General features: G+C 44.4%; 1 protein-coding gene across 6 annotated transcripts in view; it reads left to right on the top strand.

Moving 5' to 3' along the window:
* The window catches only part of LOC120986083 (NACHT, LRR and PYD domains-containing protein 12-like), a 285272-nt gene that overhangs the window by 28286 nt on the left and 240853 nt on the right, over positions 1-16133 (top strand). For 5 of the 6 annotated variants that reach the window (XM_040414414.1, XM_040414416.1, XM_040414412.1 and 2 more), the window contains exon 2: positions 9497-9549. In XM_040414414.1, coding sequence (XP_040270348.1) covers positions 9525-9549 — 25 coding nt within the window. In that variant the 5' untranslated portion in view covers positions 9497-9524. Of the gene's footprint in view, positions 1-9490; positions 9550-16133 lie in introns of those variants that run through there. The other variant, XM_040414415.1, reaches the window with a different exon arrangement.

The following is a 16133-nucleotide window of genomic DNA, read 5'->3' as shown; positions in this document are numbered from 1 at the left end:
AACAAAAAGTTTAATAGCAAGCGATCATAAAGTCATATAGCCCCCAAAATAGTGCCAATAAAACCGTCCGCTCGTCCCGCAAAAAATGAGCCCCCACATAAGATAATCAGATAAAAAAAAAAAAAAAATGACACCTAGACTTTAGAGATACAAAAATTTTTTTTTGTATCAATAAGGATAATATAGTCTAAAACCTAAATAAATGTAAAAAAAGTTGACTTATTAGGTATCGCCGCGTTCGTAAGAATCTCCTCGATAAAAATACCCCATGATCCAACCCCCCCAGATTAACACGGTCAAAAAAAAAAAAAAAAAAGTGCAAAAAACGATTATTTTTTGTCACCAAACATAACAAAAAATTTAATAGCAAGCGATAAAAAAGTCATATAGCCCCCAAAATAGTGCCAATAAAACCGTCCGCTCGTCCTGCAAAAAATGAGCCCCCACATAAGATAATCGGATAAAAAATAAATAAAAAAATGACACCTAGACTTTAGAGATCCAAAAATTTTCTTTTTGTATCAAAAAGGATAATATAGTCAAAAACCTAAATAATTGTAAAAAAAAGGTAGACTTATTAGGTATCGCCGCGTCCGTAAGAATCTCCTCTATAAAAATATCCCATGACCTAACCCCCCAGATTCCCAGATTAACACGGTTAAAAAAAATAAAAAAAACGGTGCCAAAAACGCAATTTTTGGCACTTTTCCATTTCAATCCGTTTTTTCCGGTAACAAAACGAGGGTTAACAACCAAACAAAAGTTAAAATTTATTACCCTGATACTGCAGTTTACAGAAATGCCACATTTGTGGTCGTAAACTGCTGTATCAGTAAAAGGGAGGCCGCAAAAGGAAAGGACCGACATGGTTTCTGGAAGGCCGATTTTGATGGCCTTTTTTATTGACACCATGTCCCTTTTGAAGACCCCCTGATGCCCCCCTAGAGTAAAAACTCCCTAAAAGTGACCCCATCTAAGAAACTACACCCCTCAAGGTATTCAAAACTGATTATACAAACTTTATTAACCCTTTAGGTGTTTCTCAACAGTTAATGGCAAATGGAGATGAAATTTCAGAATTTCAATTTTTGGTAACCTTGCCTCACAAAAATGTAATATAGAGCAACCAAAAATCATATGTACCCTAAAAATAGTCCCCCAAAAAATGCCACCTTATCCCCTAGTTTCCAAAATGGGGTCACTTTTAGGGAGTTTCTACTCCAGGGGGGCATCAGGGGGGTTGAAACAGGACACGGTGTAAATAAACCGGTCCATAAAAATCAGCCCTCCAAAAACCAAACGGCGCACCTTTCACTCTACGCCCTGCTGTGTGGCCGTACAGTAGTTTACGGCCACATATTGGGTGTTTCTGTAAACGGCAGAGTCAGGGCAATAAAGATACAGTCTTGTTTGGCTGTTAACCCTTGCTTTGTTAGTGGAAAAAATGGGTTAAAATGGAAAATTTGGCAAAAAAATGAAATTTTCAAATTTCATCCCCATTTGCCAATAACTCTTGTGCAACACCTAAAGGGTTAACGACGTATGTAAAATCAGTTTTGAATACCTTGAGGGGTGTACTTTCTTAGATGGGGTCACTTTTAGGGAGTTTCTACTCCAGGGGGGCATCAGGGGGGTTGAAACAGGACACGGTGTAAATAAACCGGTCCATAAAAATCAGCCCTCCAAAAACCAAACGGCGCACCTTTCACTCTACGCCCCGCTGTGTGGCCGTACAGTAGTTTACGGCCACATATTGGGTGTTTCTGTAAACGGCAGAGTCAGGGCAATAAAGATACAGTCTTGTTTGGCTGTTAACCCTTGCTTTGTTAGTGGAAAAAATGGGTTAAAATGGAAAATTAGACAAAAAAATGAAATTCTCAAATTTCATCCCCATTTGCCAATGACTCTTGTGCAACACCTAAAGGGTTAACGACGTATGTAAAATCAGTTTTGAATACCTTGAGGGGTGTACTTTCTTAGATGGGGTCACTTTTAGGGAGTTTCTACTCCAGGGGGGCATCAGGGGGGTTGAAACAGGACACGGTGTAAATAAACCGGTCCATAAAAATCAGCCCTCCAAAAACCAAACGGCGCACCTTTCACTCTACGCCCCGCTGTGTGGCCGTACAGTAGTTTACGGCCACATATTGGGTGTTTCTGTAAACGTCAGAGTCAGGGCAATAAAGATACAGTCTTGTTTGGCTGTTAACCCTTGCTTTGTTAGTGGAAAAAATGGGTTAAAATGGAAAATTAGACAAAAAAATGAAATTCTCAAATTTCATCCCCATTTGCCAATAACTCTTGTGCAACACCTAAAGGGTTAACGACGTATGTAAAATCAGTTTTGAATACCTTGAGGGGTGTAGTTTCTTAGATGGGGTCACTTTTAGGGAGTTTCTACTCTAGGGGTGCATCAGGGGGCTTCAAATGGGACATGGTGTAAATAAACCAGTCCATAAAAATCAGCCCTCTAAAAACCAAACGGCGCACCTTTCACTCTACGCCCCGCTGTGTGGCCGTACAGTAGTTTACGGCCACATATTGGGTGTTTCTGTAAACGTCAGAGTCAGGGCAATAAAGATACAGTCTTGTTTGGCTGTTAACCCTTGCTTTGTTAGTGGAAAAATGGGTTAAAATGGAAAATTAGACAAAAAAATGAAATTCACAAATTTCATCCCCATTTGCCAATAACTCTTGTGCAACACCTAAAGGGTTAACGACGTATGTAAAATCAGTTTTGAATACCTTGAGGGGTGTAGTTTCTTAGATGGGGTCATTTTTGGGTGGTTTCTATTATGTAAGCCTCGCAAAGTGACTTCAGACCTGAACTGGTCCCTAAAAATTTAGTTTTTGTAAATTTCTGAAAAATTTCAAGATTTGCTTCTAAACTTCTAAGCCTTATAACATCCCCAAAAAATAAAATATCATTCCCAAAACAATTCACACATGAAGTAGACATATGGGGAATGTAAAGTCATCACAATTTTTGGGGGTATTACTATGTATTACAGAAGTAGAGAAACTGAAACTTTGAAATTTGCTAAATTTTTCCAAATTTTTGTTAAATTAGGTATTTTTTGGTGCAAAAAAAAATAATTTTTTGACTTCATTTTACCAGTGTCATGAAGTACAATATGTGACGAAAAAACAATCTCAGAACGGCCTGGATAAGTCAAAGCGTTTTAAAGTTATCAGCACTTAAAGGGACTCTGGTCAGATTTGCAAAAAATGGCCTGGTCCTAAGGTGTAAAAAGGCTGTGTCCTTAAGGGGTTAATCTATTTAATTTAATGTTTCTGTGTGTCGTTAAAAGATATATAGTTTGCCCCATAACTAACCTCTACAGCACCCCGCCCCACTGTTTGCTGAGCTATGTATCTAATTCTATCCTGTGTGATACTGTCTGCTGAGCTGTGTATCTAATCCTATCCTGTGTGATACTGTCTGTTGAGCTGTGTATCTAATCCTATGTGATATTGTCTGCTGAGCTGTGTATCTAATTCTATCATGTGTGATACTGTCTGCTGAGCTGTGTATCTAATCCTATCCTGTGTGATACTGTCTGCTGAGCTGTGTATCTAATCCTATCCTGTGTGATACTGTCTGCTGAGCTGTGTATCTAATCCTATCCTGTGTGATACTGTCTGCTGAGCTGTGTATCTAATCCTATCCTGTGTGATACTGTCTGCTGAGCTGTGTATCTAATCCTATCCTGTTATAATGTCTTCTTAGCTGTGTATCTAATCTAATGTTGTGTTATACTGTCTGCTGAGCTGTGTATCTAATCCTATTCTGTTTGATACTGTCTGCTGAGCTGTGTATCTAATCCTATTCTGTTTGATACTGTCTGCTGAGCTGTGTATCTAATCCTATTCTGTTTGATACTGTCTGCTGAGCTGTGTATCTAATCCTATTCTGTGTGATACTGTCTGCTGAGCTGTGTATCGAATCCTATTCTGTGTAATACTGTCTGCTGAGCTGTGTATCTAATCCTATCCTGTGTGATACTGTCTGCTGAGCTGTGTATCTAATCCTATCCTGTGTTATAATGTCTTCTTAGCTGTGTATATAATCTAATGTTGTGTTATACTGTCTGCTGAGCTGTGTATCTAATCCTCTCCTGTGTGGTACTGTCTGCTGAGCTGTGTATCTAATCCTATCCTGTGTGATACTGTCTGCAGAGCTGTGTATCTAATCCTATCCTGTGTGATACTGTCTGCTGAGCTGTGTATCTAATCCTATCCTGTGTGATACTGTCTGCTGAGCTGTGTATCTAATCCTATCCTGTGTTATAATGTCTTCTTAGCTGTGTATCTAATCTAATGTTGTGTGATACTGTCTGATGAGCTGTGTATCTAATCCTTGCTGAGCTGTGTATCTAATCCTATCCTGTGTGTTACTGTCTGCTGAGCTGTGTATCTAATCCTATCCTGTGTGATACTGTCTGCTGAGCTGTGTATCTAATCCTATCCTGTGTGATACTGTCTGCTGAGCTGTGTATCTAATCCTATCCTGTGATGCTGTCTGTTGAGCTGTGTATCTAATCCTACCCTGTGTGATACTGTCTGCTGTGTAGCTAAGTCTATTGTGTGATACTGTCTGCTGAGCTGTGCATGTCGTCGTGTAGCCCTAGCCTAACCTTATAGCAGTAAAAAAAAATGGCTGGGTTGTTTTGTATTGGCTAATGCAGGTAATTTTTGGGGAATATCTCAGGAACGGTAAGTCCTAGAATGCTGAGAACCGGTCTAAAACCTTCCCGGACACCTAATGTACCTGTGTTCCAAATTTGGTGAAGATCGTTCCAGTCGTTTGGCTGCGCATAAAGAACGTCCAGACAGACGTACAGACAGACAGAAACTTATTTTTATAATATAAGAGAAAGAGATATACTGTAGTAGCTGCCGGGCCCACAGCACAAAACATACACATTTCCGGACTGGATTGCAAATTGTGTTTTATACTTGTTTTAGACTGTTTCTGCACCGTTTTGTTCTCATGTATTTATTTCTCCTTATAAAGAAATATTCTTAATATATTCCTTGAGACACTGACTCTTTACATTCAATAATCTGTAAGGAAACTAAATGTCATTCACACCTTATAGGGTTAATATCAGCAGAACTGAAAGTGAAAATAACTTGAGGCGGTTTCTCCTCCCTCTGCACTTCGCCTTTGCTCTTCTCCGGAGATCTTGTATTTCAGGTAAGACATTAACAGACTTCCAGGAATATTCAGTTCTAGGTCAGGTTTAGAGAGTTACTACTCACTGAAGAAAACTCTGGGTGTGACACAGAGAACAATCTGCGGTTATATACTGTAACTATACAGCCAGTCATATACCTGACCACATACTGTCCACACACAGGATAAGCTGCAGTTATATACTGTAACTAACAAAAAAGCCAGTGGAGATAATATATCCAAATTCATATCACTTTATTATGTATAAAATATAGAGAGAAAGGGCAAGATAGAAAAAGTATACAGAGAAGCAAAATGCATATATTCCACTGGACTATCATGTATCCCCACAAGGCTGATAAGCACTTATCGGGTACCAGGTCCGTGCTGTGACACACAAACATCCAATGTGCACCAAGGAGGTGTATAGTATTCCAATGGGGAATTACATAATATACTGCAATTGCCTCAAGAGAAATTCATGGATGTTAGTGCGATCCATGGCAACCATCAGCAACATAGATATATATAATGCCTGGTACCAAAATATCCACAGCCTAATCTACACACAGCACACAATAGTATGTCTGTATAGCTTGATCAATGCCATAGGCCTAATATAGAAGCTGTATATGGCAGTGTCTATAATGGTTTCTCAATAGACCTGGGACGTACCTGAAGACATGACCAAGCCCAAATGGATGTAATAGCCCTAAGCGCAAGACCTTGACGTGCGTTTCACCTCAGCGATTCGCTCGAATGAGACCTTGATAATCGGGAGGGGTACCAGGGGACTACGGAAATGTGGCTGGGGGCTCGTTATCTGGCAGGTTGGGAAAGACTTACAATATTCTTCTACCTCTCTGAACACACTGGGCCAGTAAAACCGCTGTAGAATCTGGTCCTGCATTTTTTGCATTCGCCCGAGGACATGCTGGTGGGCTAACTCTAACACGAGTTTGCGATAAGCCTGGGGCACCACCAACTGTTCAATGGATTCACCTCGCAAGCTGGTTTACTCGATACAACATCTCTTGATAAACAAAAAAACGGGGAAACACCGCCTCTGCTCCCGGTTGTTGTGGTTCCCCATCTATTATTAATACATTTTCCCAGACTCAGGATAGGGTTGGGTCCCGATGTTGTGCAGTACCAAAATTATCCCCGGAGACATTGAAGTAGGCTAGCTCCAGACCTGGCGGCAAGTCCTCCATGTCTCCCACCATCACACTTAGTGGGGCTGTCTCCCCCTCTTCCACCGAAGTGGCGGTCACCCCTACCGCTGGCCCTTCGGACTCAGGTTCCCAGGGTTCTGGTCTCCCCCCTGAACTGGGCCACTTTGCTAGGGTCAAATCTGTCTCACGGGTATGGGTAACTTTTGTGTCCGGCCATAGTGCCAGGAAACTGGGGTAGTCTCTCCCAATTATTAGTTCATAGGGTAATTTTGTAGCGACGGCCACCTCATGAGTCCAACTGCTGGCCACCGTTGACATAGAGACCAGGGAGGTGGGATAGTCTTTTAAGTCCCCATGAATGCAGACAACGCTGACCCTTCGGCCAGTATACTCGATGGGCCGCACCAGGGCAGCACTTACCAGGGACACCAGGCTCCCTGAATCCAGCAGTACCACCGCCAGAGTGTCCCCCACTTTCACCTGGCACAGGTGGCTATTGTCTACAGTCTCAGAGGTACCTGTAGCACACAGCTTCCTGGCATACAATGAGTGGCAGTAGCCATAGTTAGTATCCATAGGTTCACCCCGATGGGGACAGTCGGTCCTTACAGTATGTGTCCAGGCTCGTTACACCGCCAGCAAACCACTGGGGCTGGTTTTGCAGGGGATGCATCCAGGGCGGGTTTGGCTGGCACTGGCCGCCGGGTCTGAGGTGGAGATTTCCGGGGTTTGACGGGCCCCCTCCTAAAAGAACCCCCCTGCAGATTTCTGGTGGCCTCGTAGCGCTCCACTAGGTCGACATCTCTAAGGCATTACCAGGAGACACCTGGCCGATCCAGTGCTGGAGAGGGTACGGCAAAGCCCTCCAAAACACATCTGCCAACAGACGGTCCAGCATAGCAGTGGGAGTCAATATGCCAGGCTGCAGCCATTTATGCAACCATGCGGGTTCAGCCGAGTTAAATTCCCACTGGTGCACCCACTGAGCCCGGGCCAATACATTAACCCCCAGTCTTGCCAGGATCTCACCTTTTACCGTCGGGTAGTCGGCCGCTTGATCATCCGGAAGATGAACACTTGCTGGGGCCCAGACGCCAGGAACGGAGCGACGACCTCAGCCCACTGGTCTCAGGGTAACTTCTCCCTCCCGGCCACCTTTTTGAACATCGCAAGATAGGTCTCGAAGTCATCCGAGGGGGACATCTTAGGGATCGCTGCACAGGCAGCTTTCGTGGATGTTCTTGGACGCTCCAGCTGTTTGGAACGCCATGACATGTTGTAATAGCAGCTGGTTAGTTTCCTGCTGCTGCAAGTTAGCCTCCATGAGGGCTTTCACGACCGCCTCCATTTTGTCAGGGGACACGGGTCGTAACCTTGCCTGGCTTAATGTAGGACATGCCCAGGAAAAACAAAAAAACTTTTCAGCCTTCAGGCCTGCCTTACTGTGTTTGCCCTCATCTGACACCAATTGTGGGGTTTTGCTCTGGTAGACAGGCTAGCAGATGCAGTATAGAGGCAATCACAAAGTCTTTAACTTAAACAGTCCGGTGTTTATTCACACATAAGGAAAAACAAAATGACCATTCACAGTCTTGGTGTTTGTTCACACCATGCAATGTCCATAGAATTTTTTTTTTCACCTGGTTAGCAGTTTTCCATCCGCAGTCCACAGCAGGCTTTAGGGGCCTGTTTCCCAGCATGCAGCTCTCAGCCCTTTAGCACGGCACAAATTCACAGGTCCCAAAACACAGAGACTCTCCAGCTTCTCTGTCAGATAGAGGATAAACTACACCCAGCTGAGACTGCTGGCTGGGTTTTATATAGGCCAAAAAGACCTGGCCTGGAGCGTGGTGAGGAGCCACCCACCCAGCACTTTGGCTACTCCCAGTAAGAGCCGGCCTGGATCGGCTTTATAGCCATACTAACAAAAAACAGTGTCAGTCAGCACTAGCTGCCGCTGACACTTAAAACTACCGGCTCTTACCTCACCGAGGCCAGGAATCTCTGTGACACATACCTTTCAGCAATTATGGCCCCTTGCACCTTCCTACACTATACAGCTAGTCATATACCTGACCACATACCGTCCACATAGCAAAAGCTGCAGTTATATACTGTAATTATACAGCCGGTCATATACCTGACCACATACCGTCCACACATAGGACAAGCTGCGGTTATATACTGTAACTATACCGCCAGTCATATACCTATAATAAGACAGAACTACAACTCCCGGCATTACCTGACTGTACTAGGGCATAAGTTGCAATTACATGGAAAGGGATATAATAGGACAGAACAACAACTCCCAGCATTACCAGTCTGTACTAGGGCATAAGTTGCAATTACATTGAAAGGGATATAATAGGACAGAGCAACAACTCCCAGCATTACCAGTCTGTACTAGGGCATACGTTGGAATTACATGTAGAGGGATATAATAGGACAGAACTACAACTCCCAGTATTTCTAGGATGTTATATGGACTATCCCTGGACACCACTAACCACTCCTCCAGGCACCACACACAAGCTCCGCCCCCTCACAGGCACATCATAAAGGTTTCACCAGTTGTCTGCACTGGTCACATGATGATGACATCACCAAAGGTCCTTCTCCATGTCCTATAGTTTACTCTTACAGGTAGCTATATAAATGGGTTGTGTCGCTTCGGCTTCCGACTCTTCTATTCAAAAGTCACGTGACAAGAGAATGTCATGTGACCCAGTGACGTCAAAAGGTAAGTTTCCTGCATGGAATTTAGCCCCTACCTATATAAGTGTAAATAGTGGGTGTGGGCTATCATCCACTGTGGTCCCCCTTCCCACAGGGGCCCTATAGCAGCTACCTGGTCTGCCTCTATTGGAGGTGCACCACTGCTGTTGATGTACTTACCTGAGGAAGGGGTCACTCCTAACTCGAAACACATTGTTGATCATGAATAGAGTGGAGTTCTTTTTCACTCAAGGTATCCCTGACTCTTCCTTGCCGCGCCGCCGATAAACTCCTTTATTTTTCTTCTTCCCTGGTTGATCACCGGACCCTGAGTACCGTAGGAGGGTGCGCAGCAGCAGGCGTCTATGATTCTGGATTTTCTTTTTTCTTCTCCTAAATGTAATAAAGGTTTTTTATTTTGCAGGAGATTTTGATATCGTCCCAGGTCCAGGATGAGCATTATAACCCCCAGCGATGGTAAGGATTCCTCCTCTTCTCTCATTACTGGATGCGGTGACTGATCTACGACATCTGTATGATTCTCACCTTCCAAAGTCCTGATGAGGAACAGACTTAATAGGAAATGGGGTCACACAGCAGATATATACTGTGATATGGCTGCTGCAGGGCCGGACTGCGATTAAAAGAGTTGTCTGCAATTTTGACATTGATGTCGTCTCCAGAATAGCTCATCAGTATCAGACCAGTGGGGGTCCCTCTCTCAGCACCCCGCCGATCAGCTGTGAAGAGACCACGGTGCTCCGGTGAGCCCTGCAGCCTCTTCCTAAATCAGTGATGTCACATTCATTGGTTACATGGCCTGGGCTCAGCTCAGTCCTGTTCAAGTGATTAGGGCTAAAATGCAATACCAAGCACAGCCAGTATACAATCGAAGGCACTGTGCTTTGTTAGCTGCGACAAGGCTACAGCGCTCAATGGGGCGTCGCCTTCTCCTCAAACAGCTGATCAGTGGGGGCACCAGGAGTCAGACCCCGCCATACTGATACTATTGGCCTATACTGAGGATAGGTCGTCAATATAAAACACCAGGAGTTCTCTTTCAAAAAGCAGCCCTGGCACCCAAACACCACTACTCCTCATACAATACAGCCGCTCTCTCTACTCCATTAAAGGGGTTGTCCCATTTCACTGTTTCATAGCGAGATCAGAATAAGCGAAGGCCCCAGGTGGCCAAGGTCACGGAAACAGCCTAACAGGCTGATGCACCCCTGGTTCTGTGACTCCCATTGTACTGAATGGGAGCTATGCAAACGGTGTAGCAGAAGAAGCTCCGCTGCTTCCGTAAAACCACACGATTAACACAAGAAGGAAAAATAAAAGTGAAACCTAGAAACACCTTTTTAAACACACAGCCTTATTAGGCTTATAATCACACTTGTCCCAGACACTAAGACTTAACTTTTAATCAATTAGGTTAAAATATTGAACCGTGAGCAACTGAAAAGGTTAAAACTATCTGATACCCTATGAGTGCTATTATACAGGGAAAAACCTGCACGGATGAGGACGGGGGTGCACTACCCCGCACTCTATTCCTTGACCCGACACTAGCTGTCTCAATTTGTATTAACAATACATTGTTGCAACAGACACCGTCTGCTATAAAGTAATGCTTATGCAGCAATACTATCCTAAGTGAGACTGTATTAGTTTCACTGTATTGGCACTGATAGCGGTATACAGAGTCTAAAAACCTAACACCTGCCCCCCAACATGTTTTGCCAGCTAATCTGGCTTCATCAGGGGTATCGGGCAGACTTGAAAACAGACGCTGAAAACAAGGTTTATAAAGACTCCCCCCCTCCCCCCCCCTTGATTGCAGGAAGGAGGACCAATAAGCTCAAAGAATACAGCCACCTGAGTGTTGGCCAATGAGATTTGCCAAGGTATCGATGGCATCCCCTTACATCATCCACGCAGGGGAGAATCTAAGTGACGAGCTGCGCTTAAACTTAGAAGTATGTGAAGGGGTAAGTGCCGTTTTACACCTGCGTGAACACTTAGTTTCCCTGCCGTTCATTTAAGCTATGGACCCTAACGTCATCCACAAAGGGGAGTGTCCAGATGACAAACTGCGCACCGTGGATCAGCGGAGGGACTTACCCTCTCTCAGCGCTGCATAATTCCAATGCGCCTGCGCTTAAACTTAGAAATGTGTGAGAGGGTAAGTGCCGTATCGCGTGAACAATACACTAAGCACGTTTTTGTTTTGGGGTCGTTATATAGACGATGTTTCAATTTTATGGGATGGCACTACAGCACTATTTCATAGATTTGTTGAGTGTCTCAATATAAATGATATAGGAATGAGGTTCACCTTTGAGGTACACCCACAAACCCTCACTTTCCTTGACCTTCGAATCTCCTTGGACTCTGGTGGCCGCATCAAGACGGAGGTTTATCGCAAACCCACTTCCACCAATAACTTACTACATTGGTAGAGACATCATCCTCTTCCTTTGAGAAGAGGTATTCCCACTGGACAGTATATATCGGCGTTCCGTAACTGTTCTGATGACTCTGGGTTCCTCCGGGAATGTGATACTCTGTTGCATCGGTTCCGACAAAGAGGGTATCTGAATAAGACACTACATAAGGCCTTTTATAGGGCCAAAAACACCAATCGTGCTGATTTGTTACAGAATAAGAGACAAATTGATACCCCGTCTATCATAATATCGTACATTTGATGCACAGCACCGAAAGGTCTTTCAAATACTACAAAAACATTGGCACATATTACGAGCCGATGATGATCTTAGGGAGGTCCTTTCGATTAAACCAACTATTATGTACCGTAGAGGTAAAAACCTCAAGGATCAATTGGTACAGAGCTTTTACAGTAAGGACCCCCCCCAGAACCACATGGCTTACATCTCATACAGTGGGGAGTTTTCCCTGTGGGAGAAGTAGTTTTTGCCCTTATATTCAAAAGATAAAGACCTTTATTAATCCTGTTGATGACAAAAAATATGAAATTAGGCAGTTCATCAACTGTTAAACAATGGGTATCATTTATGTTACCCAGTGTCCGTGCAAGAAATTGTATGTCGGAAAGACGTCACAAGAGTTTCGGTGGCGGTTTAGCCAACATTTCTGTAGTGTCAATGCTAAACTAGACACTACGATATCCAGACATGTGAGAGCCTTTCACAATGGTGATCTGAGAGGTTTAAAATTTTGGGGGCTATGCAAAAAGACTCTAGGAGCACGCAGAGGTAATTTGGATAAGGTTCTCTTGCAAGAGGAGACTAGATGGATCTACCGCCTTGATAGTCTCAGCCCCAACGGCCTCAATAAAGGCTTCACGTTCTCATCGTTTATGTAAATTAATGATCTGCATATAACTATTTTTTGTATCTATTCTTCATAAGGTGAGCAGTCAGGACGCTGTAGACAATAAAGAAGTACATTTATATATAAAATCTGTCTAGATGAGTGTTTGCTGAAAGTGACCCTGCCTTACGTTAACTTTTTCTCTACAATACTCTCTGTAATGTGACCTTTTTTGGTCTATTTAGATACATGGTATTTTATTCAGTCAGTGAGGGATAAAGACAACTACTGTCACCTTTAGATATATTTTTGTCGTTATGGTGTAATATTTAATTTGCACTTCACTTATTAATATGATGAATTACACAGTATTTACCACTATTAAAGTATATTCACTATATACACTTATTCATTCTACTACTTTATCACAAAAGTATTTATTTATTTATAACACACTCAGTCCTGAATTTTTAGGAGGTTAGTCATGATATATATATACCACTAAATTATTTTAGGCTAAAAATTAGCCGCTTTTACTTCGTGTTTTTTGCCTTTCCCCTGTGTGCTATAGGCCAATTAGGCACACTCTGTACCAACATCTGTATTTTTTGTAGGTATAATATTGACCCACCCAGAGCCTAAGTGGAGAGTAGTCGTACTGCGTAATTAATGGCACACATTCAGAATAAGAGTTGACTCAACAGGCACGACTTGGTGCTGTTTCCATCTCTGACCTCTAAGTCCATGCGCAGCCGCACTGGGTATGAGCGGCTATAATTTAGGGTAATTCCGTGCACTTACATTTAGTGTTGAGCTGAGGTCTGGGTGCACTAGCGACTAAGTGCTGATGCATGCGCGATAAGGTACTTTCCCCTTTCACAAATTTCTCAGTCTAAGCGCAGTGCGCAAGCAATGTAGTATATTATGACTAAGAGTCAACGCAAGCGCGGTAGGGTGGTATTTACTTTGTAGATTTCTAAGTGCAGTCGCACTATGGATGAGCGGTGTTAGGTGAGGGTAAGTCTGTGCGCTGATAGTCAGTGCGCAGCCCTTGTCAGTGTGCAGTCGCAGAGACACTATGCATTAACTGCAGTGTGACTAAGTGTTAACGCAGGCGCGATACGGCACTTACCCTCTCACACATTTCTAAGTTTAAGCGCAAGCGCATTGGAATTATGCAGCGCTGAGAGAGGGTAAGTCCGTGCGCTGATCCACGGTGCGCAGTTTGTCCTCTGGACACTCCCCTTTGTGGATGACGTTAGGGTCTAAAGCTTAACCGCCTCCGGACCGCCTAACGCAGGATCGCGTTCCGGAGGCGGCAGTCTCAGGCAGAGTCACGCATCGGCGCGTCATCTCGCGAGACGCGAGATTTCGCTCAAAGCCGGCCCGCGCATGCGCATCGCGGGCCGGCAAAAGTTAGAGGGGTATTACATCACCAGCCTACCAGCCAATGATCGTCACTGGCAGGCTGGCGATTTTCAAAAAAACTAATCACAAGCCATATAACACCTTATATTTATAAATATAAGGTGTTAAATGGCTTCTCTGCTGGTCCTTTTGGTCGGTTGGTTCCAGCAGAGGAGCAGACATCACAGTGAGTACACCCAACACCACACTTAGCCCCCAGATCACCCCCCATCACCCAAATTAACCCCTTGATCGCCCCTGTCAATCACCTAGTGAAAGTGAAAAAAGTGATCAGTGTAAACTGTCACTTTTTTTATTCACTGGTATTGACTGTTAGGTTTTAGGATAGTTTAGGCCCCTTGGTTAGGTAGTTAGCGATCGTTTAGCGCCCAGCCCACCGCACCACAGTCACTGATTCGCTGATTAGCGTATCGCTAATCAGCATTTGTACTTTTATAGTATCTGTAAGTGATCAAAACTGATCACAGTCAGATCTATAATAGTATTAGTGTCACCTTAGTTCACCCTCCACCCAAAACGCAGTGTTTGCCCGATCAGGCCTGATCGGTCGCCCACACGTGCGTTCACCCACGCCCGCCCCGCCACTGCACAATCACTTTACAAGCACTGCAGCCTCCCATTTGTAAGACAGGCTTGCTTTTTTTCTTGGGTAGTCTCAGGGAATACCCCCTAAATTTAGTAGTCCAGATGTCAAACAGGGGGTATTCTTCTGAAGAGGCCTACAGGCTTCTGACCCTGCTGTTCTTGACTGCGGAGCTCTTGGACATAGTCGTGGCAGAAGCAAATCGGTATGCCACTCAATTTATAGCCGTCAACCCGGGAAGCTATTATGCCCAGCCTTTCCGGTGGAAACCCGTCCAAGTTTCCGAATTAAAAATTTTTCCTCAACATGGGTCTAACCAAAAAGCATGAATTGCGGTCATATCGGTCCACAAACCCAATTCATCACATGCCCATGTTCTCTGCTGCTATGTCCAGGGCACGATTTGATGCCATCCTGCGTTTCCTGCACTTTAGCGACAACACCACCTCCCGTCCCAGAGGCCACCCAGCTTTTGACCGCCTCCACAAAATTCGGCCCCTCATAGACCACTTTTGCAGATTTGTATACCCCTCAGCAAAACATCTGCGTAGACGAGTCCCTTATACATTTTACCGGACGCCTTGGCTTCAAACAATACATCCCAAGCAAGCGCGCCCGGTATGGGGTCAAATTGTATAAGCTCTGTGAAAGGGCCACAGGCTATACCCACAAATTTCGGATCTATGAGGGTAAAGATCAGACCCTGGAGCCGGTCGGTTGCCCTGACTACCTGGGGAGCAGTGGGAAGACAGTCTGGGACTTGGTATCACCCTTATTTGGCAAGGGGTACCATCTTTATGTGGACAATTTTTACACAAGTGTGCCCCTCTTCAGGCATTTGTTCTTAGAACAGATTGTCTGCTGTGGAACCGTGCGACCTAGTCGCCGGGGCTTCCCCCAACGGCTCGTTACCACCCATCTTGCAAGGGGGGAGAGGGCTGCCTTGTGTAAGGAAGAACTGCTCGCGGTGAAATGGAGAGACAAGCGTGACGTTTACATGCTCTCCTCCATTCACGCAGACACGACAATACAAATAGAACGGGCAACCATTGTCATTGAAAAGCCCCTCTCAGTCCACGACTATAATTCGCTCATGGGAGGGGTGGACTTCAATGACCAGATGTTGGCTCCTTATTTAGTTTCCTGATGCACCAGACGCTGGTATAAGAAGGTGTCTGTATATTTGATTCAATTGGCGATGTACAATAGTTTTGTTCTCTACAGTAAGGCTGGGAGAAAAGGATCCTTCCTCAAATTTCAGGAAGAGATCATCGAGAACCTCCTGTATCCAGGAGGTTCCGTGGCCCCAACCACCAGTGTAGTGAGCCGTCTACACGAGCGACATTTCCCCAATGTCATTGCTGGTACCTCAACCCAACCGTCACCCCGAAAAAGATGTTGTGTCTGTAGCAGGAGTGGAATAAGGCGTGACACCCGCTATTTCTGTCCTGACTGCCCTGACCACCCTGCCCTATGCTTAGGGGAGTGTTTCTGGAAGTACCACACACAGGTACACTTAGCATAGGGATTGCATCTCACAGGACAGGCACACAGGGCTATTAGGGCCCTTTCACTCACAGCTGCTGCAAACCTCTCCTTTCACCTGGGACAAAGTGCATAATGTACTTCGCCACATCTTTGGGCGATTTGCGCTTTGCACATTGTCCCATGGGGAAGGAGAGGTTTGTCCTATAAAGGTAAAAAGAAATAAAAAAAATAAAAATCACCAATAAGCAAAAAAGTTAACGTTCTG

The sequence above is a fragment of the Bufo bufo genome, chromosome 1, assembly GCF_905171765.1.
Source record: "Bufo bufo chromosome 1, aBufBuf1.1, whole genome shotgun sequence".
Classification (NCBI taxonomy): Eukaryota; Metazoa; Chordata; class Amphibia; order Anura; family Bufonidae; genus Bufo; species Bufo bufo.
Note: the sequence above shows the minus strand (reverse complement) of the source record. Positions and strands in the feature narration are given on the sequence as shown.